Below are 24,011 nucleotides of genomic sequence, written 5' to 3'. Positions count from 1 at the left end.
GCGCAGTTGGTCACGTGCGTATTTATAAATACGTATTTATAAAAATGCGAACACGTATGCCAAGTATCGCGCAAAAGGTATCAAAAAGAAATCAATTCTATAGAGAATTGCAGTGTTTAGGTAGCCTTCTATATCTATCCATGTATATCTTGTAGTACGCATTAAAATAGCGTATCCTTATAATACCAATGGTAGTAAAGAAATTCACGAAACCTTCGAAAGGAATTGGAATTGATGAAACATTTGTTGATTAACATGTTTCAAAAAGGGTAGCGTTATAACTTATCGGTTGTACATGTACTTGACAAACTTGGATTCATCTTTAAAAGGAACTCAATGCTTGAATGTAAAATCCAGGTTATATGTCAACGAAACTCGTTCTGATCAATCTGGATAGGCAGGGAAAGACTGCAAATAAATAACACAAGGAAATCGCTCGAGGTAACACGAGAATGGAGGAAGTTGAACTCACATCACTTCAGGCAATAGTCTGATATAACGACAAAAAGATAATCTACAAAAGGATGATGAAGACCCTCAAGAATTTCATTGGGAGGTAGCTTCTTCAATATCGCTAGTCGTTTAATACTTTGCAATCTTTGTAGATAACAGGGGTATGCATTTTTTCTTCAAAATTTAATAATTTTCAAAACGTATGACCCCATCTGAAATCTATATTAGAAATGCGTTAAGAACAAACAGTCCCAGCACTGAGTGAAAGATTCCTGAAATAGGATTTGAAAATCTGTTATGACTCAAAGAATCATAGAGTTTTGAGCATTTGAGTGCTGGGCCGATTGCAAAGCTCTAAAATTGGGTCACTATTGACTGGAGGTCAGCGACTTTGAGGAGAAGAAGCTGTTTATCATAGATGATACGCCAAAGGTATATCTTGTAACCTTAAGAGTCGAAACGTGCATGCGAATATTGTAATACTGGCAACATTCAAAGGAATGTATAAACATCTACAGAACCAAACGAATGCTTCTTCTTACTCATTAAATTTAAACATGTCTTACCGATGTTTTATGAATAAAATTATGATGATATATAACAAAATTCCCCTAAACGTTTGTATATGTTAACATTTCATAATGCCGCCTGCACTCAATATGCTAACGGGCAGACATGGACCATTCCAGTTGATATCCATACACCCCTATCATCATGGAATACCGTAAAATTGGGTAACTTTGTGCACTTTTCAGAGTTTTTAAACCCCTGCTTCCAAACAAAACCAATAATATTTCTAATTATCTCTTTTTTATGGCATTAGGGTTCCCTTCTATACCTTGAAGTTGAAAAAGATTTTAAAATAATTTTGTAAGGGTGCCCTAGGGGTTAAAAATGGCGTGACTAAAGTTACCCCGCATTTGGGGTCAGAGTATTACATTCCATGAAGAAAAAGAAATTCAAAAAAATTGATCTTCGCTGTATATGGGCAAGTGTTTTTTTTTTGTTGTGACATTTGACCCCTTGCAAAAGTAATCAAGCACACATTCTTGCTCACAAATATCGATTTTTATTTTTCTGAAAAAAAATGCTAAAAAAATGCTCATTTTTGGTCAAAAATCACGCTTTTTTCGTAAATTTCGAGGAAATTGGACATAAGCGACTATTATTTCTTCCAAATATATTTCTTAACAAATTGACACCAAATATGACTAAAAACAATATTGCTGTACGAAAATATGACCATTTGAAAAAATATATTTGACCGACCAAAGTTACCCCGCTGACCTAAGTTACCCCATTTTACGGTACATTATCCCATACAGTGGATGTAGATTTCAAAAGGAGTCACCCATTCAGATGTATGGATTTCAACTGGAATAGCCGAAGCTAAAAAACCGTCATTGGTCATACGATGATGTTGCTATGGATATTTTAGGCAAATTTACTATAATTCTGTTGCCTTTGTGCACTTTGTAACAATAATTGACATTTGAAGAGGATTCTTAACTTTGAGCGGGAAAATGTCAATGATCACATCAACGTCGACAGTTCATTAGATATTGCTGTATTGAAGCAGTATTAAAATAAAACATCCTGCATGTATTTTATTTATTTTTGAGTCGTCGGTATTTGCAAATAAGGGGGTTCATTAGCCTCTGTGTTGTTTTAGTTATACGGTGACTGTCGTAGGAGTGCTTTATAAATGACATGTGGCTACATCAAATAGAAGTATCTGACAAAAACATTAATAGCTGCTCTGTATGTTGTAATAACATTACTTTACACCTGTGTGATCATTATCATTAGCTTTCTCTACACGCGTGTCGACTGCAGACGACAAATTTCTTTTTTTTTTAACTTCAACAAAATTTCAGAATTGTAAATTTTCATGATCATATTTGGAATCAGGATGAACATTGCATTAAAATTAGTACAAATAAGCTCTGTATTGGTTCAATGGTTCTTAAGATAGCTTAAGATTTGCGAAAATAATTATCTTAAAACCTGGACTTTTTATGTTGAAGCTTATCATTGCCATCACACAGAGCATTAAACTCACTAAAAACGAATGAGTAGTTTACAAATTTTGACATTTTTGAGAATTGCTATTTTGAAGTGGTATGTTTGCTCACATTATTTGACAGTTGATATTTAACCAAATTCATCTGAACGGCTTGAATCGAATTTGCAATAGTGTAGTCAAGCCATCACTCAACTCAATCTCAAGTCAATCTCAACTTTGAGGGCACACTACCAATTCCAGGGCATTAACGACCAGTATGTTTTAGAAAACGTTAAACAAGATAATTCTCAGGTCAACTTAGGTTGCAAGTTTGGTTGGTATTTGCGATCTGCTACCGCGAAATGAATGTAAAGTCGTAAATTGGTAGTTTCGAGACGCCCTGGCTACTGCGTTGGTGTTCTTTGTTTCTTACGCACCTGTTCAAGCCAGTGTTCTGCATGTTCTTTGTGAATGGGGCCACAATGGGGCATTCTCAAAGAACATACTACGATTTTGCACAGGTACACTGCAAACAAAGAACATCAACTCAGTCAGCCAGGATGTCTAGAAACTACCAATTTGCGACTTTAAGCACATTTCGTGGTAGTAGGTCTTTGCAAACTCTATAAAGGCTTTTTTGTAACATAAATGGGAATTGCTTTTTGACCACTGAAACGTTTCCTGTACCTTTTGAGGCAGGATTGACGACTTTCTATAATCGGTGATTGTTCATCACTACGTGTATGTATATAGCAAGTTAACTTTAAAATATTGAAATTGATTTGTAGCTGCAATGTTCCATAATGAGTGACAAAGGAATTACATAATGCGGGACATCATGATGTGGAAGCACGGTGGCCTAATGGTTAGGGCGCGAGCTTCATAATCGAAAGGTTACGGGTTCGACCCCCACTACGGCCAGTGTGTTGCGGTCTTGAGCAAAATGGCTTAATTCCCAATTACTTCACTCCATCTAGGTGTAAAATGGGGAGCTGTTTGGGGGTACAATCTAAGTCGGCTGAGAGTACCTGCGCATTAGGTGCGGACTTGGTTAAGCGGAAATGATTCTGATATATCCTAATGGCAGCGGAATAATTGTTGTAGTGTTCTGGTACTTAGGTACAGCGCACGTTAAAAAACCGACATTTATTTGTTTATATATTTATATATTTATATATTTACCTTAAAATGTTGATGCTTAATTGTCTGTTTTCAACAGTATGTTTTTTCGTGAAGTACACAATATAACTCTATTTCTATTTCATTGCTTATATTACATCGATATGCAGTTTCTAGATTTGCGAGTCATATTACATTTGTAGGTAAAGCGCCCTGACCTGCTCAACTAGTTTCCTGACTTATTCCCAATTGATAGCCAACAACCGTGTTATTCAAAAATTTCAATTTTAGTGCTTATTTTGAAGAAGAAGAAAAAAACATCTTCCAACGGAAAGTCGATCCAGGTAGACAGCCACTTAGATACTTTGATATTTTAAAAGCATTGGAATATAGAGTACTTTAAGGAGTCAAACATGGCAGCTTTAACATGTACTTGCAGATCCAAATGACGAAATAGCTGTTGATAAATTGGTAATATGATCGCTCCTGAATTGCGGCAGCAGCTTTCTTAAAGTGAGTGTGAACGAACTCAACAAATTGTAACGAACGCACAGAACATTACAAAAAAACAGTTAGCGATTGGATGGTAAATTTAGCTAAGATAATTGACGACATCCAATTTAATTATTGGTAAAATATTTATTAAAAGTATCTCTCTATTAAGTGGTTTTTGTTGGCAGGGATGAAAATTTGAGTGTGAAAGAAGCGCCATGATACCTCACATGATATTACAAACTTGCCAGTGGTTAAAGCAACCTTAATGCGAACTTATCAAAATTCCCTGCACACAAAAAGTGAAAAGAATATTAAACGTTTGAATATATTTCTACACACAAACGTGCCTAATAATACATAAGATATACTTTTATGATTTGAATTCTTATATAAATATTGGCATTTTATAATCATTTCAACTTTTCCATGGTTCTAGTGCCTGAAATCGTCTTACTCGACTGATTCCGTGTGCATGCTGATACTAGTATTGATACATGCTGATATATTATTATATATTTACGTGATGAGCAACTCAACTACGAATTATATAGGTAATTATGGACAATCAACACATTTCACGCAAAATAGTTATTTACGTTTCTGATCGTTTGTATGTATTTGTATGGATGTAAGACATGCTCTATGATTCTTTGATTCGACCCTTTACATGTATGGCATTTTACTATGAACATCTGTACTTAGCGTCTGCATTAATTTGTGTCAACTTTTTATGGTACCAATTTACTACCAAAAGCACACAAGTAGCCATTCTCGACTACTTTCGTGTGCATGGCATGTGCATCTTAATATCTGGCGACCGAGCACACATAGCAGATAAAAATTCATAATATGATGAGCACCTCGATATGAATTATGGGTAATTATGGGCAAGCATAAATAACATGACCCAACTACACTACGAGTAGTTGTCAAATTACGCCTGAACTCTCTAATGATAGAAACATACGTCGTACCAAAATGAAAATTGGTATCGAATGATAAGAAAAACATTCACCGGGTTATTTGTCTAATACTACTCGCGATAACTAACTATACCTTCAGATAAAGATCCTCTTGTTATTCTTGTCTGAGCCGCATTTTAATATTCTGCATGCTAGCCACAGGTTTCAACATAAAAAGTCCAAGTGTTGAGATATTTTCTCAAAATATCAAGAACTAGCTTAAGAACCACTGAACCAATACTAAGCTTGTTTGTACTCATTGTAATGCATTTTTCATGCTGATTCCAAATATGGTCATGAAAATTTACATTTCTGAATTTTATTTTTTTTTACTTGAAACTTGTCGTCTGCAGTCGACACCAGCGTAAAGAGAGTCAACTAAATACATTGCATTCAAATTATGTTTCGACATTCAATACCAAAGGGAATTATTATAAAAGAGTCATTGAAACTGTATTAGGCATCTATGTTGCACATTTAGGTTATTTGCATTTTGTAGCAGTTTAAATATTGCACTAAATACACAAAGCTTTGCCATTTTTGAACATATTATAATGTTTAATGTTTTTCTTAAGTCAACTGGAGCCAAAACCATTGCGCACATGGTTAATGTAGCTCTTTTGAATGTTGAGTGGCGCTGGCGTATTACAAATTTATATTAATTGTCAAGCATTCACAATGATATTAAAGAAAAATAAATATGTTTATTATATATTTTAATAAACGACAAATTCAAAGTACAAACATGCCTATTACCATTGCTAGGAATATTTATGAAAAATTTAGATTAAAATTCCTTTATGTTGTTCAATTAAAACATACATAGTTCTCTGCAAAGGATTAACCACATCCTTAGCGTTATCCAAGCAGCCCTTAGCTGATGCAAGTTTTCCTCTAGCACGAATTGCTTCCTCAGTTGACCGGCTTTTTTTTAATAAAAAACTTGACGTGGTGAATTCTAGTCGAGATAAGCCTGTAAGCAATCACTATGGACCAGAATGCCCTCATCCCAATGACATTATTTTAATAACCTCAATCAAACAATCATAGCACAAAGTTTGACCTCATGTTTCAGAGTATGAGTTTTGTACCCAAATTGTCAATGAATGTACAAATGTATTGGAGTTGAAGAACTATGCCCTGATAGATGAGCATGTTGTGGATGCTAGTGTAAGCCTGTAAGCAATATCCTTACAAAAAGCGTATATGGGTCTAATATTGAAAGACACAGCTGTAGCTGTGGTGTTTTTTCTAACCAAGGGACAATGCACATGTTATTATATTTGTTCAAACATGTCATAATCGAATTTTAAAGTGGTCGTAGTCCTGGCTGGGTTTAATTGAAATGCGATGAAAGATTGACCCATTCTGTCTTGGACACGTACTGTGTTTTGTTGCGTATTCATCATTGTTTATCTTCTTCTTTTATTGTTTTGATAGCTTTCGTTTAATTTATTTTCTTTCTAGTGCTTGCCTGTTTGGCTGCATTCATCCTTTTATTCATTTATTCATCCAGTAATTAAAACAAAAGGGGATTATTATACAAGAATATCGTATCTAGCCACAGGTTTCAACATAAAAAGTCCAAGTTTTGAGATATTTTCTTAACATATCAAGATCTATCTTAAGAACCACTGAACCAATACTGGGCTTGTTTGTACTCATTTTAACGCATTTTTCATGCTGATTCCGAATATGGTCATGAGACTTTATATTTCTGAAATGTTTGAATGTTTAAAACAAAACTTGAAACTTGTCATCTGCAGTCGACACCCGCGTAAAGAGAGTCAACTAAATGCATTGCATTTAAATTATGTTTCGACATTCGATACCAAAGGGAATTATTATACAAGAATCATTGGAACTGTATTAAGCATCAGTTAGCATCTATGTTACACATTCAAGTTATTTGCATTTTATAGCAGTTTAAATATTGCACTAAATATACAAAGGTTTGCCATTTTTGAACATATTATGTGTTTAATATTTTTCTTGAGTCATCTGGAGTCGAATCCATTGCGCATATATGGTTAATGTATAGCTCTTTTGAATGTTGAGTGGCGCTGGCATATACAAATTTGTATTAATTGTCAAACATTCACAATGATATAAAAGCATAATAGAGATGTTAATAAATGAAAAATTTAAAGTACAAGCATGCCTATTACCATTGCTGGCTACTTGTATGAAAAATTAAAATTGAAATTCCTTTATGTTGCGCAATTAAAACATACATAGTTCTCTGCAAAGGATTAACTACATCCTTAGCATTATCCAAGCAGCCCTTAGCTGATGCAAGTTTTCCTCTAGCACGAATTGCTTCCTCAGTTGACCGGCTTTTTTTAATAAAAAACTTGACGTGGTGAATTCTAGTCGAGATCAGCCTGTGAGCAATATTCTTACAAAGAGCGTAGATGGGTCTAATATTGAAAGACACAGCTGTAGCTGTGGTGTTTTTTCTAACCAAGGGACAATGCACATGTTATTATATTTGTTCAAACATGTCATAATCGAATTTTAAAGTGGTCGTAGTCCTGGCTGGGTTTAATTGAAATGCGATGAAAGATTGACCCATTCTGTCTTGGACACGTACTGTACTTTGTTGGGTATTCATCATTGTTTATTCTATTCTTTCATTGTTTTTATAGCTTTGGTTTAATTTATTTTCTTTCTAGTGCTTGCCTGTTAGACTGCATTCATGCATTCAGTCCATTTATTTATTTATATATTTATTTATTTATTTATTTATTTATTTATTTATTTATTTATTTATTTATTTATTTATTTATTTATTTATTTATTTATTCGTTCGTTCGTTCGTTTATTAATTTTTTATTTTTTTATTTATTTATTTATTTATTTATTCATTCATTCTTTCATTCATTTCGTTTCGTTTAATTCGTTTAATTCGTTTAATTTATTCATTTATTTTATTCACTTATTCATCCAGTAATTAAAACAACATTCATTTGTTTACTCATCTACTCATTCGTTCAATTTGTCACCCATCACTTCATTCAGTCATTTATTTAATTTATTCATTCATTTTCTTTTCTTTCTTTATCATATTTTGTTCCTGTACTTCTTTGGTCATTGTAGTTCCACCATCCCTGTTTTATCGGATTACTCAATTCTATTTTTAATTTTTGCTTAACATACCTTAATCTCCAACTCTGCTTTTGAATTTCTTCGGGATAAGTGTTGTTTCTTAAATATTCCTTATTCTCTTCTTTTCTCAATCTTATTTCCCTTTAATTATGTTTTCTATTGAATTTGCTCTCACTCATTCATCCATCACCATCGTCATCATCTTAACTATCTATCAGGCACTCTCTCATCATGTATTTGACGACGCCATTATATTCCATGTAGACTATGATGAGTGCAATAAACTATAATGTGCTTTTCCCCGTTTCCGGCTGCACATGAATAACTATTGTTCATTACGAGTTACAATTTTATATCAAACTCGTCTTGTAAATATACATTGTTTGATATAATATTATAATATAATATTTGAGACAAAAGATTTAATTCCTCTATCCCTATTGTAAAAATCCCTTTCCATTATAGGTATATATATTCATACGCACAAATATACTGATTTAAACAATATTAGCCTGTACATATTATGAATTGACAATTGTGTCGAATAAAAGCAGTTTAGTATGATACAAATTGCAAAAACAAGTTTCCTGTAACTTCTCATCGATTTGACTAAAAAATACAAAAAATACTATCTTTTGAATACATTAAATACGATCCCACATGCAATCTGGTCCTATAAAATATTAAATTACGCCTCGTCTTTATATCATAAATATTCTACATGGTGACATGCTCTACATAACACCAAATAGGCCTCAGTGATACCAGGTTTGATAATAATAGATAAAAGCATGACCATAAGATTTATGAGTTGATTAGGATAGGGAAACCTAGAATAAACATGGAGCTCTAAGCAATAGTCCAGTCGCTAGTAGCGTCTGTTACATGCGATTGCCTTTTGGATAATGAACCTTGCAAATTAACATGAATTGATCCAAATCATTGGTCAGCTGTCACTCTACATCGCTCGAAGCGATTGACTATGAACTTTTGTTTTACGGTAATAGGAAACTGTTCAGGTTTCACGACGTTTTATAGCAGTTAATGTTGCCATTATGAATAATAGCATGTACTAATATTAAGGAAGAACTGTATCCTGAATAATCGAAGCGATTGACTATAAAGTTAGTCTGCCTAGTGTTGTGTATGTAAGGGCGTTAAGGCGTTTCTGCTTCCTTTACTTCTTTGGTCATTGTAGTTCTACCATTCGTCTTTTATCTTATTACTATAAATTGTTTCGTGTTTATTTTCGTTTAACATACCTTTCGCTTCTTCTCTGCTTTTTAATTTCTTCGGAAAGATTGTTGTTTCTTTATTATTCTTTTAATATCTTCCTTTCGCAATCTTATTTCCCTTTAATTATGTTTTCTATTGAATTTGCTCTCACTCATTCATCCATCACCATCGTCATCATCTTTACTATCTATCATCCACTCTCTCATCATGTATTTGACGACGCCATATATTCCATGCAGACTTGATATGAGTGCAATAAACTATAATGTGCTTTTTCCCGTTCCCGGCTGCACATGAATAACTATTGTTCATTACGAGTTACAATTTTATATCAAACTCGTCTTGTAAATATATATAATATTATATTATTATTAAAATAAATATAATATTTGAGACAAAATATTTAATTCCTCTATCCCTATTGTAAAAACCCCTTTCCATTAACGTATTATAGGTATATATATTCATACGCACAAAGTATACTGATTTAAACAATATTAGCCTGTACACATTATGAATTGACAATTGTGTTGAATAAAAGCAGTTTAGTATGATACAAATTGCCAAACAAGTTTCCTGTAACTTCTCATCAATTTGACTAAAAAATACAAAAAAATACCATCTTGTGGATACATTAAATACGATCCCACATGCAATCTGGTCCTATAAAATATTAAATTACGCCACGTCTTTATCATAAATATTCTACATGGCGACATGCTCTACATAACACCAAGTAGGCCTCAGTGATACAAGGTTTGATAATTGATAAAAGCATGACCATAAGATTTATGAGTTGATTAGGATAAGGAAACCTAGAATAAACATGGAGCTCTAAGCAATAGTCCAGTCGCTAGTAGCGTCTGTTACATGCGATTGCCTTTTGGATAATGAGCCTTGCAAAGTAACATGAATTGATCCAAATCATTGGTCAGCTGTCACTTTGCATCGCTCGAAGCGATTGACTATAAAGTTATGTTTTACGGTAATAGGAAACTGTTCAGGTTTCACGACGTTTTATAGCAGTTAATGTTGCCATTATGAATAATAGCATGTACTAGTACTAAGGAAGTACTGTATCCCGTGTAAGTTATATGTGTCGTTCATTTGGAGGATGAGTTGGGGGTGTGTATGTTTTAGTAGGTGTGTGGGTGTGGGGTGGGTGTGAGTGTTGGGGCGGGTGGGTTGTGTCTGGGACTGTGTGGTGTTATTAAAGGTGGTGATGTAATATTGTGGGGTCGTGTTGTGAATAATCAAGGAAAGCCATTATGATGTGCTGGTTGAGGGATGAGTATTGTGAGTGTATGTATGTAGATTTTAAATAGATGCATGGGTGGGGTGTGTGAGGTGTAGGTGTGTGGGTTGTGTCTCGGACTGTGTATGATGTTAGGTGATGATGTAATAGCTTAGTGTTGTCTAGTGAATATGCATAAAAGTCATTATGATATGGTGGTTGAGGAACGAGGTTTGTGAGTGTGTGTGGGTAGATATTAAATAGTGGGTGGGGTGGATGTGGGATTAAGTGGTTGGGTGTGTTGTGTCTAGGACTGTGTATAGTAGTGTTAAGCTGGCAATGTAACAGTGTGGCGTTGTGCTGTGAATCTGGAAGGAAAGCCATTATGACATGGTGTTTGAGGAATGGGGTTTGTGAGTGTGGGGGTAGATATTACATATGTGTATGGGTTGGAGGTAGTTAGGTTGGGTGGGTTGTGTCTAGGACCGTTAGAGTGGTAATAAAATTGTGTGGTATTGTGTTGCTAATATGCAAGGAAAGCCAATAATTAGCCATATGACATTGTGGTCGAGGAATGTGGATTAGCTGGCGGGTAGGTGGGTGTGTTGTGTTGTTTCTAGGACTGTGTATAGGGTGTTAAGCTGTGTAAATGTAATAGTGTGTTGTAGTGTTATGAATCATATGCAAGGAAAGAACCATAATGATATGTGACCTGCCACCACGAAAAGAGCGTAAAGTCGCAAATTGGTAGTTTCGAAACACTTTGGCTACTGCGTTAATGGTTTTTGTTCCCTACGTGAATGTCCCATTGTTATACTTCATTCACAAAGGACATACAGACATACTTCTGGCATGAACAGGTGCGTGACAAACAAAACCATCAACTCAGTCAGCCTGGATGTCTCGAAACTACCAACTTGTGACTTTATACTCATTTCGTTGTGGCAGGTCACGGTAATTGAGGATTGATTGTAATTAAAGTCGACTTTAATTATCAGGCCAAAGTATTATTGGTTTGGGTTTTTTTTATGTCAGGAAGTGGTTTTAATACCTGATTAGCTATAAGTGGCAACTAATATTTCAGCGTGAAAGGTCAATGATTCTAGCTACTATCAACCACACACTGCCCTGTGTCGCAGGTACATGTATATAGCTTCTTCACCAATTATTGTCTTGCAAGTAATCAAAGTCCATACTTAAAAGGCGTGATCACGATTTGCTTTATTCACCAGTATAGGACATAATATTCCTGATCAATAAACATGCTGCAGGTATGAACTTTTAAATACTGAGATTGTTGTAAACATTGCATTGTGGGATATGTACAATACCTAAACGAAAAAGAGCACCACATTTTACTGTAGTGTAATAGCTTCCATTTAATGCAAGTCACGGAAGGTCAGCGCAGGTCAGGAAGTCCGGCCACTGTTTGGTCAAACGTGGGTAAAATGCATTTGCCAAAAGTCCCTCTACTGTAACCCAAGCTATAGTAGTAAAGCTTTTATTTCTGTTTATATTCAATCCTCTGCTATAGCCCTTAACGTTGTTCAAATACATCGAGGTACGACCATATTGGGCTCTTCCATTTGAAATTCACACTACCTCTGTGTAAGAATTTGATAAATATCTTCCACAGGGGGAGTATGTTTTTCAAATGTAATTGGTCAAAGTTAATCATTTTGGAACCCATACTCCCCATGTATTATGGCTTTATCTATATCTTCCACAACTGGAGTGAGTATTTCAAGTGGAAGTTACCCAATTGTCTATTCTATTCGAACTTATACTCCCACTGTGGAAGACTTTAGCTAAATCTTCCACAGAGGTAGTGTGGATTTTAAATGGCATAGCCCATTGCAAACAATTTTCAAAGTAATGTCCTCTTTCAAGTACCAGTATGGCCTTGAATACAGAATTGTGCAATAAATGACCAATAGATATAAATGACCAATGTACAAGAGTTTTGTCCAGTTACGATGTAAAATGTCAATTTTCCCGTGTTTGTCATGAGTCTCTCATATAAACAACCTACAGCTAGTAGAGTAATGTGACATTTTCCATAGCTTAATGACATTATTACGATAGAATTACAAAAAGTAATATAAAACCATATGGCCATTTGCTATAGCTAAGAACATAAAGAATGTGATTTGAGTTTCCCAAGCACTTAACGTTTTCAATGACAGATGAAGAGGATCCCCCTTCAATTTTTATTTGCAATCACTTTACTAACATAATGCCCACGCATGCCCAGACGAAGGTCAGCGACTTTGAAGACTATGGTCCCATCTGACTTGTGATATATCTCAAAAGCTGAAACGTGCATCGAATTAGAAATACTTCTTGCACGCGTGCTGTGTTTAATAACAAACAGCGATAGACATATAAAAATAAGGACTACTGGTAATCTTAGGCTACTTCTACAAAGATCATTTCAAGAACAACTATTTAATTACTACTAATTGTTTTTTTAAATATCGTATTCATTTGAATTAATGTGGCTTACAAAAGAATTTCTTTCAAGTTGTAATTTCCAGCACCTGTCGCTTGGGCACAGGACAGGGATCATCCCTGATGCATATTTTTGCGACCTGCTACCACGAAATGAGCGTAAAGTCGCAAGTTGGTAGTTTCGAGACATCCGGGCTGCTGAGTTGATGCCTTTGTTTGCCGCGCACCTGTACAAGCTAATAGCAAGCCTTTAGTGAATGGCCCATTGTGCCCCCATTCAAAAAGGACAGACAGACACACTATTTGGTTTGAACAGGTGCGTGTGAAACAAATAAAACCAACACAGCAGCCAGGACATCTCGAAACTACCAACTTGCGACTTTACGCTCATTTCGTGGTACATGTAGAAGGTCACAATTACTTGACGATTGAAACGCATGAATAAACAAAATCACTGTAGCTTTGACTGGAGATGGTACTAATTAATCAGGCAGAATAATATAAAGAATTGACATGCATGTTAACAATTATATTTACATGCAGTACTGTAGGTGTAAAGAAAAACAGCTGTTAACGATTAGTAACACTTACACTTGGCTAAGATTGACACAGAGCGATTAAGTAAATCTTTTGAAGTGTTCTGTATACATGTCGAGTACCATAGATGCTAAATTAATAATGCCATATCCCGGTTCTTTTGTTATTTCTTCGATATCTTGACAAGGTGCAACATGTTATGAAAACATGAAAACGTATCTTAAAACATTACCATTCATTTGTGATCTGGTCTTAATACTCAAATGTCTGAATATACACATTTGAAATGTTGTATAAGCCTAGAATATCTACTTGGAAATGTCATTATCCCTGACATTCAACTGATGGCATCAGATTGGGTGACCGGTAAGAGGAGAAATCAGATCCTTCCCGACATGCATTATGATGTTGTGATACCCAGTCTGACCTTCAACCAATTTATCCAGTACCTCATAGTGTCTGTTGATCTCTGTATAGGGCGGCTTAAATACTCGGCCGCCTGTTGACCGTCGGTTGATAGCGGCTGAACCGCGATCCATTATTTAGAACAATAGAAACCGGAACCTGGCAGAATCGGCGGGCAACCGCGAGTTTTGAAGCCGTTCCTTATTAATTCTGATCATAGACCCTGCACAAATAGCAGAATCTATGATCTGACAAGACTAAATGAGAAGTTGACATACAATTGTACAGACAATCATGGACAAAACGGAATAGGAAACTAGTTTGATTTACTGAGGTGATGTTATCAGCCGCAATGGTTTGCACTGGTTTCTGGGAAAGGTCTGCTTTCTCCTCTTGCCACCTGTAATCAAACAACACATTCTACTAATCTAACCATTCCCTACTGGAAAACAATATTGTTTTTAAAATAAACTTTAGATTGATGTAGATGTTCTCTTGGATGTTGCAAAACCATACGATGTAATTAACAGAACCAAAAATGAGCTAGTCCAATTGAAATTCATACATCCCCTATGGAAAACATGACCTTAATCTCCCACACAGGGATTATGAATTTCAAATTGGGTTACTTGAATGAGTGACTCCATTTGAAATTCCCACAACCTGCAAGTTTAAGGTCATGTCTCCCATAGGGGTGTATGGATATCAACTGGGAGAACCAAATAGAAAGTAGGTAGTAAGGTGAAAATACAATATTTTGAGCGATAATTTTTGCCCTGTCTTCCACTTGTTCCAAGACGTTGTTTCCAATGTGTGTTTTCTTTTCTTAAAATATATAACCCAAAAACCATTTCATGCATTGGTTATCAACTCATGCACTATTTACCTTATATCAAACATAATGCGTCTTGTAACGTCTTGGTGGTAAAGTTGGAGTCAAACATCTTTGACGATCATAATCTCCTCTAGTCGGTGATCCATACAGAAACCTATCAGAATCTCCTCTCGAAGAAGCAGCAGCAGCACCAATATATCCTTCAGATTCCCTTCGCGGAGGTGTTCCAATATATCCTTCAGATTGTGCCTCCATTAGCACTTGGTCCATTAGTAATCTATGAGTTGGAGTTCCCTGCAATGAAGTACTCCCACCACATGCATTATGTATAGGAGTCCCTTGATAACTTGGTCTATCAATATCTTCACTCATTGTAGTATTATCCACGGATTCTTTGTCTAGTTCTATACATCTAACAGGACTATCAGTAGATTGAGTATATGAGTCTCTTCTAATTGGGGTCCTTAGATACGGAGGTTCTGAATCTCTTAGACTAGGTGTACCTCCTATGTAAGATCCATCAAATTGATCAAATTCGCCGGCTCTGGAAGGTGCAAGAATGTACTGGCGTTCCAGTACTTCACCACCTTGATAAACAACTTCAGTCTGTGATGTACTTGGACGTTCTAATGTCATATAAAGTCTATTTCCATCAATGCGGTATTGAACATTGGACATATCTGGCATGTCTGGCAGGTCTTCCTCGGGAGGCACACGTTGTTCATCCAAAGCAAAACAATAGCGGATAAGTAATACAATTCCAAACACAAAAAACACTAGTGCTAGTAATCCCGCGATGACGGTTGCGATGGTCCATCGGAAAACAGATTCGGCGGTCATGTCTGCGCATATCTCATGACATTCATCATCGTCGACGACAGTATTATTAGTTAGCAATGTATATTTTGGCTCTGTTACACGGACAGGGCTAGCTTTTGTAGTCATTGGCCACGGTGTGTCCGGATTACGTATCACATTCATAGGACCCACGTGGCACTTATGATCCGATATACTAGGGTAATGTTTACTCCTAATTTCACAAACGAACATCGCGTCTTTGTGGCTCAATTTTGCTTGAAAAGAAAATTCGGAATAAACACTATTTTCTTTGATCACCCTGGTCTGTAGCAATTCCTCTGTGCTACCAGTTTGAGTCCAATCTATACTCACGGTAGGTTTTCCTGATTCTGAACTACAATTTAGTATCATGGACTCCCCTTCCATGATGTGTTGTGGACCTGGAGGAGCACAGACTGGATAAGCATCAGATGGGAAGTATTGAATATCAATAAACACTGAATCTACTTTATCCAAAAAAAAGCTATTCTCCTGGAAAAGACTACATATATATTCACCTTCATCAATGCGTTTGGCATTAGTAATTGATAAGAAGTAAACATCCGAACCGTCTTTTAATTTGCGATGAGCTAGAAAGTAGTGTGTATATGAAACAAGAAGCGTTTTCCCTATTGCAATTTTTTTTTCTATATCTCCTCCACGATTTCGTCTTGTGATGGTCACATCTTGCTTAGCACTTGCTTTCCAAATTTGACAATGTAGTGACAGAATTCCATCTTCTTTTACAAGTTGTAAAGGTGCCGTTGCTGTGACAATAGTTTCAGCTTGAGCTCCTATATCTTCTTTGATAATGATCAATATAATAAACATACAAATAGTTGAAAGAAAACTCAGCACCATGTTTGTTGTTAAAATTAATATCCAGCTCCGTTATAAAATACTATTACAGATGTATAGTAACTACCTTACTCTTGAAACACTCTTCTTATATTAACAGCAGCGTGTGGTATGACTATGCCAGGCTAGTTTTTAATCCATGCCTATCTGTCTATCAGCAAGTAAAAAACGATGCATGTCCGCCAATGCAAAGCACCTGATTAAGCGCATACTGTTTTGTATATGCAGCATCGAGTGTATTTGCTTCTTACTTTAATTCCAGCTGACCAAGAAGTAATTAATGCTTCGCTTTTATTTCATTACTCACCTCGTTGACCATTTAGCGTTTAAAAATTCAAAAAAGAGTTATATAGTGTAGGACGCACGCTTGCACTCTCAATTGTAGTGACCAGACCACTTAATAACAAACACACCGGTGATAAATTCCATTACATAATGTACAGGTGCCACTGAGTATGAACTCACTCTAAACAAGATGTATGAAATTATATATCCAAGTTCATCATCAATCGAAACACTTTAAGCCAAATGAAGTACTCATTGCTTTTATTATTACGCCACGCTTTCATCTGCCAAGACGTTGCTTGTATTATATCCTCGCATATATTATTACATTCCGATATATCTGTAGTTGCGCGCGTCTTTGGCAGTACACTACTGGTTGGGGCAGGATAGGATAACCCGATCCTGACACTTGTAACTTTGACTATTAGTGAAACACAATGCACTCGTCAAGTCAGATATAAATCAAATACACCACGATATGACTAACCAAGATTTTTCCAGGTAAGATTAATCGCGACGCTTTCTGATAAGAATGCAAACTGTATCTCTTTAGAGTAGCAGATTGATTATCATATAAATTATCTGGAAGCTTAGGCACGCCTTTCAATTCAAAAGCAATATTGAGACTGGTACCAGGTCATTTCTGGTTAGTTTCAAAACCCCTGGCAATATTATCCTCTAGTGGTCAATCCTTTTGAAATGAAAAATGCAAATATCATCTTTCCCAGTAGCATCCCCTCAGAGGATGTTCATTAGCACGTTTCGGTATCTTCTTAGCATACAAAAGGTGGCATTCAGTTTATGAGATTTTAATTGGAACCGAATCATTACGGATGCCACAATTTAAATTTGACACTGCTCATCCGTTGGTCCAGTCGATGAAATTCACTAGATGCTCACGATAACCATTTAAATGTAAATAGCTCCGGTTGATTAAAATAAATGAGAACAGATATTAGTTGAGAATGTCATATTTTAATTAAAATCTAAAGTACATCGTTTATCATCCAAAAATTCATTAAACATTTTTGGTAGTAGAGTTTATTGACTCTCTTGTAACATCTCATCAGAACAAAGCCGATAAAATTCCGTTTGCTCACGAGAAGTCAATGTGGAGTAGATTTTATTCCAAAAATGCCATAAACTAAAACATCACATCGTTCCTCCTCAAGCCAATGAAATTCGGTAATAGTAGCTGGTGGTGTATCGCTTGAAAGTTGCCATTGGTTTGAATGGTGTATCCTTTTATCATCAGACTTAATTGGTTTAGCTCATAAGAAATCAATAAAACAGATTTTAATTTACGAATGCCAGAGTATAAATATCACACCGTTCTTCTTCCTTTAGCCAGCTGATGAAATCCAGTAGTAGTACTCGGTGGTTTGTACACTAGCAGTTTGAATACTTGCAATCATCGCGATGGTTTAAAGATGCATTATATTTGAAGTGTTTGAATACAGGAGTGTTGAGTTCATCAAGGGTGTCCACTGTACTGAAGAAGAAGCGCGGAATTCCGCGCTGTCTCATTGGCCCGCAGGCTTTGCGAGGTATTTTTTATCTCTCGTGTTATTATGACAAGAGCCTGCTATGGCATGCAAATTAATATATGATTGGGGGGTGATTAACTTAGCGAACATTTGATGATTTTAGTCTAAATATAACAGAGGTAGTTCCTGGATTAGGTTGTTTAAAATCAAATTTCCATTGATATTAAATCAAATAGTGCTTACCCGCGGTTTATGATTCATATGTAGCAGATTTTTTTCAGTAATTATTCCTGATTTGATTAATAATAGTAGAGTTTAGGGGAATATTACATGTGAACTGAACCTGAAACTTTTAAAACAGATGCATTTTATTTCTTATAAAACTCGGATAGACTCAAAACATGCTGTGGTGGCGCAGTTGGTTAACATGCGAAAGATATGACTCGGAGGTCGTAGGTTCAAGTCCCATCCACACATTTTCTTAATTCGAATATAATACATATTGCTTTCTGTAAACAGCCTGTTTTAGAAACTATCATGATTATAATCACAAATAATCTTTTTTTAAATTCACCTTGAACTTACAAATGACTTTACTGGACTGTATTTAATCAAAATATTGTTATACTTTCTCCCATGCAATTATGCAGTATTTGACTTTGGAAGGTTGTTTATATGTTTATAAAGGCATATTATGAATACATTATCCTATCCTCTTAAATGTTGTTGTTTTTTATTTTCCTCTGCTTAATGAAAAATAGATTAATTGGCCAACTGTTGATTCAGCAAGTGACCAAAATTTTGTCATTGAATCCCATATACAGGCTGCATCAAATGTTTGGTACTCATCAGTTTTGATGTTTATTGAAAACCTTTCTTTGATATGCAACATTGCATCCTTTTGAAATGCCCAGGATATAGTTCCATGACCTTTCGGAACATTCATCTATAAATAAGGTAGCTCCTATATGTTGCATTTTCTTGTGGTAGTCTTGTTCATAATCATTGGAAACTGCTGGGTACCAGTCATTTTGATACACCCTGTATTATGTGTTAGGAACACTTCGATTAAAACAGGTCCCCTTTAATTTTAACTTAATTTTGTATTATCAATTTCCTAAAAGTATTTTCATTGTCTTTCCTAACAAAAACAATTTGCTTTAAATACGATTGCCATTAAATTGAACTTTAAAAGGTTAAGAGTGTTGCATGAAAACCGGAAACACACTTAAACAAAGCAAACAAATTGCTTTGATTTTATGAAATTGCCGGAATGTCAAATTAGAATGATGCAGATTGTTTTGATTATTAATGTCAGTTGGAGTGTAACGCACTCTACTTATTTATTATGAATATATGTTGTAGTGATGAAACAGAAATAGCATACATGTCTTTATAGCGTGTTTTAACTTAAGGGTATAGAGTTGTTAATCAGAGTAAAGGAATATAATTTATAAGCTTATGATTATTTTTATCTACAATATCATCAAAGCTTACCTTTAAGTAGCATTAATTAATGTTAATCAAATCAAATACAGTACACGAATCCGTCTTGTATAAGACAGCTCCGAAACCTGTTTCATAACACACTCAAATTTGATTGTAAAATGCATTTTACATATCACCAACCGCATGAATGATGAATTTCGCTTTATAACAAAAATGTTTTTTGACATTTATTTCAAGATTATAACTTAAACACAGAGCTCGACTTGAAACGTGACTTTATAGCAGCTGCATATTTACATCCTCCGCGTTTTTTCGGAAACGTTTCATATCTCTTAATACCCACACATTCATTATCTATATATCATTAAATTGCATATTTTCTTCTACACATTATATTGAGGCAACGCACCGTACATAGCAGACACATGGCACAGGAGTGCACAACCGGTATTATTCTTATTCATAAATCAAAATAAGGCATCATTGAGAAAGGGGCCAACTGTTCCCCATTATTCACGCATATATGACTGCACTATGCTTCACTTTTCAGACGACTGCGGATGTCATAGCCTAGATTAATACGAAATTTTTCTCGATATGGGCTATTCCACTTGAAATCCATACACCCTCTGTGGAAGACATTACCTTAATATCCCACAGGGGGTGTATGTTTCAAATGGAGTCATTCATTCAGGTAACTCAATTTGAAATACATACTCCCTGTATGGGAGATTAAGGGTAAGTCTTCCACAGGGGTGGACGTATTTCAAATGGAATAGCCTAATACATGAACTCTAAAACGTCGTAGGGGGTGGTCACCAACCCACTCCATCTCTAACCCGTCAACTTCGATAGCCTACCCTACCTCCGGGTAAATTAGAGTAGCCAAATTTTAATCGTTGAAGTGAGCGTATTGGATGGCCCTAAAATTACATAGAGGTGTTTGGTCACCTTCTTTTGAGTTTTAGTACAACAGGGACGCAGGGTTGATGTATATCTTGGAAACCACTGGAGCAATTCTTAATTTGTTTTTGCTTATCCTTAACTTAACCCATGTATGTTCCGTTCTAGTGCTTGCTGGATGTGCAGAACAAGATTCCTTCTCCAATATTAGCTACCCCGTGGGACGTTTTTATATGTCTTCCCCTACATAGATGTTCACATGCTGCATACTTGCCCACGGTGCTATACAAGCTAGCTAGCGCTAATTCCAAGAGATAAGCCCCGTGCTATTGTCCACTAGATATTTAAGGAAGCACCGCCACGTTTACCATTATTCTGAACCTAGGGAAGGTACTTTTATCAAATTTCATCCCACAGTGCTCATGAACAAGCTAATTACATACTATCTTTCCCATGGTCAGATATAGATCTAGGTCCATTCAATATTAGTAGTCCAGGGTGTCCCTATCCTCAGGTCAACTAGATATATAAAGGAAAATCGTTAAGTTACCCAATATTTCGAAATGGCACTCCCGAGTTACCCCGGAGGTATACATAGCATTTTGCTACTACTGCATGGACAAGAAATCTAGCTGTGTGTAAAGATATAACAACCTTACCAGTGAAAAAAACCGGGAACGGCATGTATCGGAATGCAAATCCAATTTCGGCAAATTCTCTTGTCTGCAGGACTGGATGGCAGATCAATATCCAATGCAAATGCAAAATGTATGATCAGTTATGTCCACAGGCGAGTAAGCTGACACGGTTCATGAGGAAGCAAAGTGGGCCATACATTACCTACCTACCACCGTGAATATTAGTCTATATGGACTTGTCAGTATTAAACGGACGCATCAACCAATATATTACTATAGCTCCTACTAGTAACTGTTATGTGTCAAATTTACGCTCCAAACTAAAAAATGCAATATCTGTAACATAAATGAGAATATAGATACTGCCTTTTATTTAGGGGTAAAATCAAAACTCGACCGGCGGTTGACCGGCGGTTGGACCGCGTTCCACAATAGAAATCAGCTCTAACCGGACGAAACCGCCGGTCGAGTTTTGATTTCATCCCTTGAGTTTTTATACGTCTGGTTGTTTTTAAATTTGGCTATTCCATTTAATATATACACCCCCGAAAGACATGACCATAATCTCCCACACAGGGGTGTAGTTTTCAAATGGAATAATTCATTCAGATATCAGATATTCCTATCTAAAAGTCACACTCCCTGTGTAGGAGATTAAAGTAATGTCTTCCGTAGGGGTGTATGGATTTCAACTGGAAAACCCATTGCAAGTAAGTTGTAAATAATATTGCAACTGCCTTTTATTGGCGGTTTTTAGCAGTCTGCTATCAAAGCAAACATTCCATATCTTTTTCTTCTGCTTCTGCTTTAGTACTCCTCAGCGCTGCAATTTATAGCCAGGCGATATTTATCAGTAAATATCATTGCAGATACATTTACTGGATTCAAAGTAAAACAAAATATCAGCCGTTAATTAAGAGAACAGATACCAGTGTTTTACTCAGAAAGGACAGAATTAAAACAACGTCTGTTTTATCGTTTATGTACTTTTTGTAAAAAAATGAGAAATATGTCAACGCATAATTGCAATATGTTGTACTTCACCTCACAGTTGTTTGATGGCATGTAAACTGCAGTCACATTTTAAGAAAAGGTGAACAATGATGGCGCTATTTAATCTTGTTTAAATTTTAGAAGGGGTAGACACTTGTATAATTGCATTAAAACATCGGAAAAAAGACTAACAAATGGGAAAAAAATCAAGCTTTATATCATTAAATGTAAGGACTAACTAAAATGTATGTAAATAGCCCCCTCAATTTGCACACAAATGTACACTTTATAGAACACAAAATGCAGAAAAAGATGAATAATTAGATATAGAACCAGAATCTATATTACGTGTATATATTTAATAGTGTGATAACTGTTGGTATTGTCCAGGTCTAGAATAGAACATTATGTAATGTTTTGTTAGAAAAATCAATAAACGAACACATCAAACAATCGTTGACCTTTGTTGGACGTAGTCCTCTTTCTGACCCTGCCATATCTTCCTGTCTCTTGCCTGTTTTGTCCTGGGATATGTCGTTAGCTATTAAAAGCAGAATAGATTCATGAACCAAAAACCAGATGTTTTGTGCAATACGGTTATAATTTTTCCACCACAAGGCAGCTATTATTTCATTTTCCACATACGTCATTTTACGATCAGCATGTCAACACGTTACTGTAGCATAGTAGCAGAACATCTTTTTTGATATGAGTGTATGCATAATTTATAATATGGGGATGAAAGAATGCCAGCTAGCGTGATGATATTTCAGTTGGTAGTATAGCACTACCTGTGAATAGCTTTGCGCTTTTTATTTATAAGTTTGACACTCAAGGAAACTTTAGGCAGCTTGTCTAGGATTATGGATGACAAAAACTGCCACTATTGTCAGAATCATACACATTTTATATTTAATAAAGCGATCATACGGATTTTGAGTAAGACTGAGGAAAAAAATACGAACCTTTTTGTCTGATGTTTCTTCAAATCTTTTCTTTCCAAATCTCAAATTCATGTCCAAATGTAAGTTTGGACAATTATGTATTGGGGTTGATTAGTGGCTTGGTTTTATTCCTTTTTCATAGAGCAACTGGACTATTTTACTTTGGCTCCAATGGTCACTTGACTGTTTGTTTCTCGCTTTTTTATCGTTAAGCGAAGCCCAAACAGGCAGAAAATGTTTTGCATAACAATCAAGCGACTTAATGTTGGTCTTATGAGGAATATGCGATTTACTTACGTTTTATAGCATGTACCTTACATGTTTAAATGTCATGAACTTATGAAATACACATCCCTGTGTGGTATTTCCTTTTATTTTCAACACGTGTTAAACATATTTTCAAGTTGAATGTAAAAAACAGAAATATTTGTAATTAATTTGTTTTCCAGGACATTGTTAACGTCTCAGGTATTAGAATCACTCGCTTTGCAACACATATACCGATGGATCATTATTGCTGGCGCAGATCATTTCCACCTACTTATTTTACTGACATTAATGGCATGGCGGTCAAGTTGTGAAAAATGAGTCGAATTAATTACAAGCTAAAAAAAATTACCTCATCTAACAAATTGAGACATGACAATAACTTACCACGCTAATGCAAACGGTATACTGAGTACATTCATTTTTCATGGCGAACCATGGTGTGGAAAGCTTACATTGGTGCCGAATTTGATACAGCATGATTAAGAAAGTATATTACGTGCTAATCAA

At 35.6% G+C, this 24,011-nt stretch overlaps 1 protein-coding gene across 1 annotated transcript in view; it reads right to left on the bottom strand.

Moving 5' to 3' along the window:
• The window catches only part of LOC140171529 (uncharacterized), a 133,370-nt gene extending 117,231 nt beyond the window's left edge, over positions 1-16,139 (bottom strand). Inside the window, exon 1 of the mRNA XM_072194797.1 lies at positions 14,892-16,139. Coding sequence (XP_072050898.1) covers positions 14,898-16,064 — 1,167 coding nt within the window. The 5' untranslated portion in view covers positions 16,065-16,139 and the 3' untranslated portion in view covers positions 14,892-14,897. The remainder of the gene's footprint in view (positions 1-14,891) is intronic.
• Positions 16,140-24,011: the final 7,872 nt, after the last annotated feature.

The sequence above is a fragment of the Amphiura filiformis genome, chromosome 15, assembly GCF_039555335.1.
Source record: "Amphiura filiformis chromosome 15, Afil_fr2py, whole genome shotgun sequence".
NCBI classification, from domain to species: Eukaryota; Metazoa; Echinodermata; class Ophiuroidea; order Amphilepidida; family Amphiuridae; genus Amphiura; species Amphiura filiformis.
The sequence above is the reverse complement of the archived record's forward strand: the minus strand, read 5'-3'. Positions and strand labels throughout refer to the sequence as shown.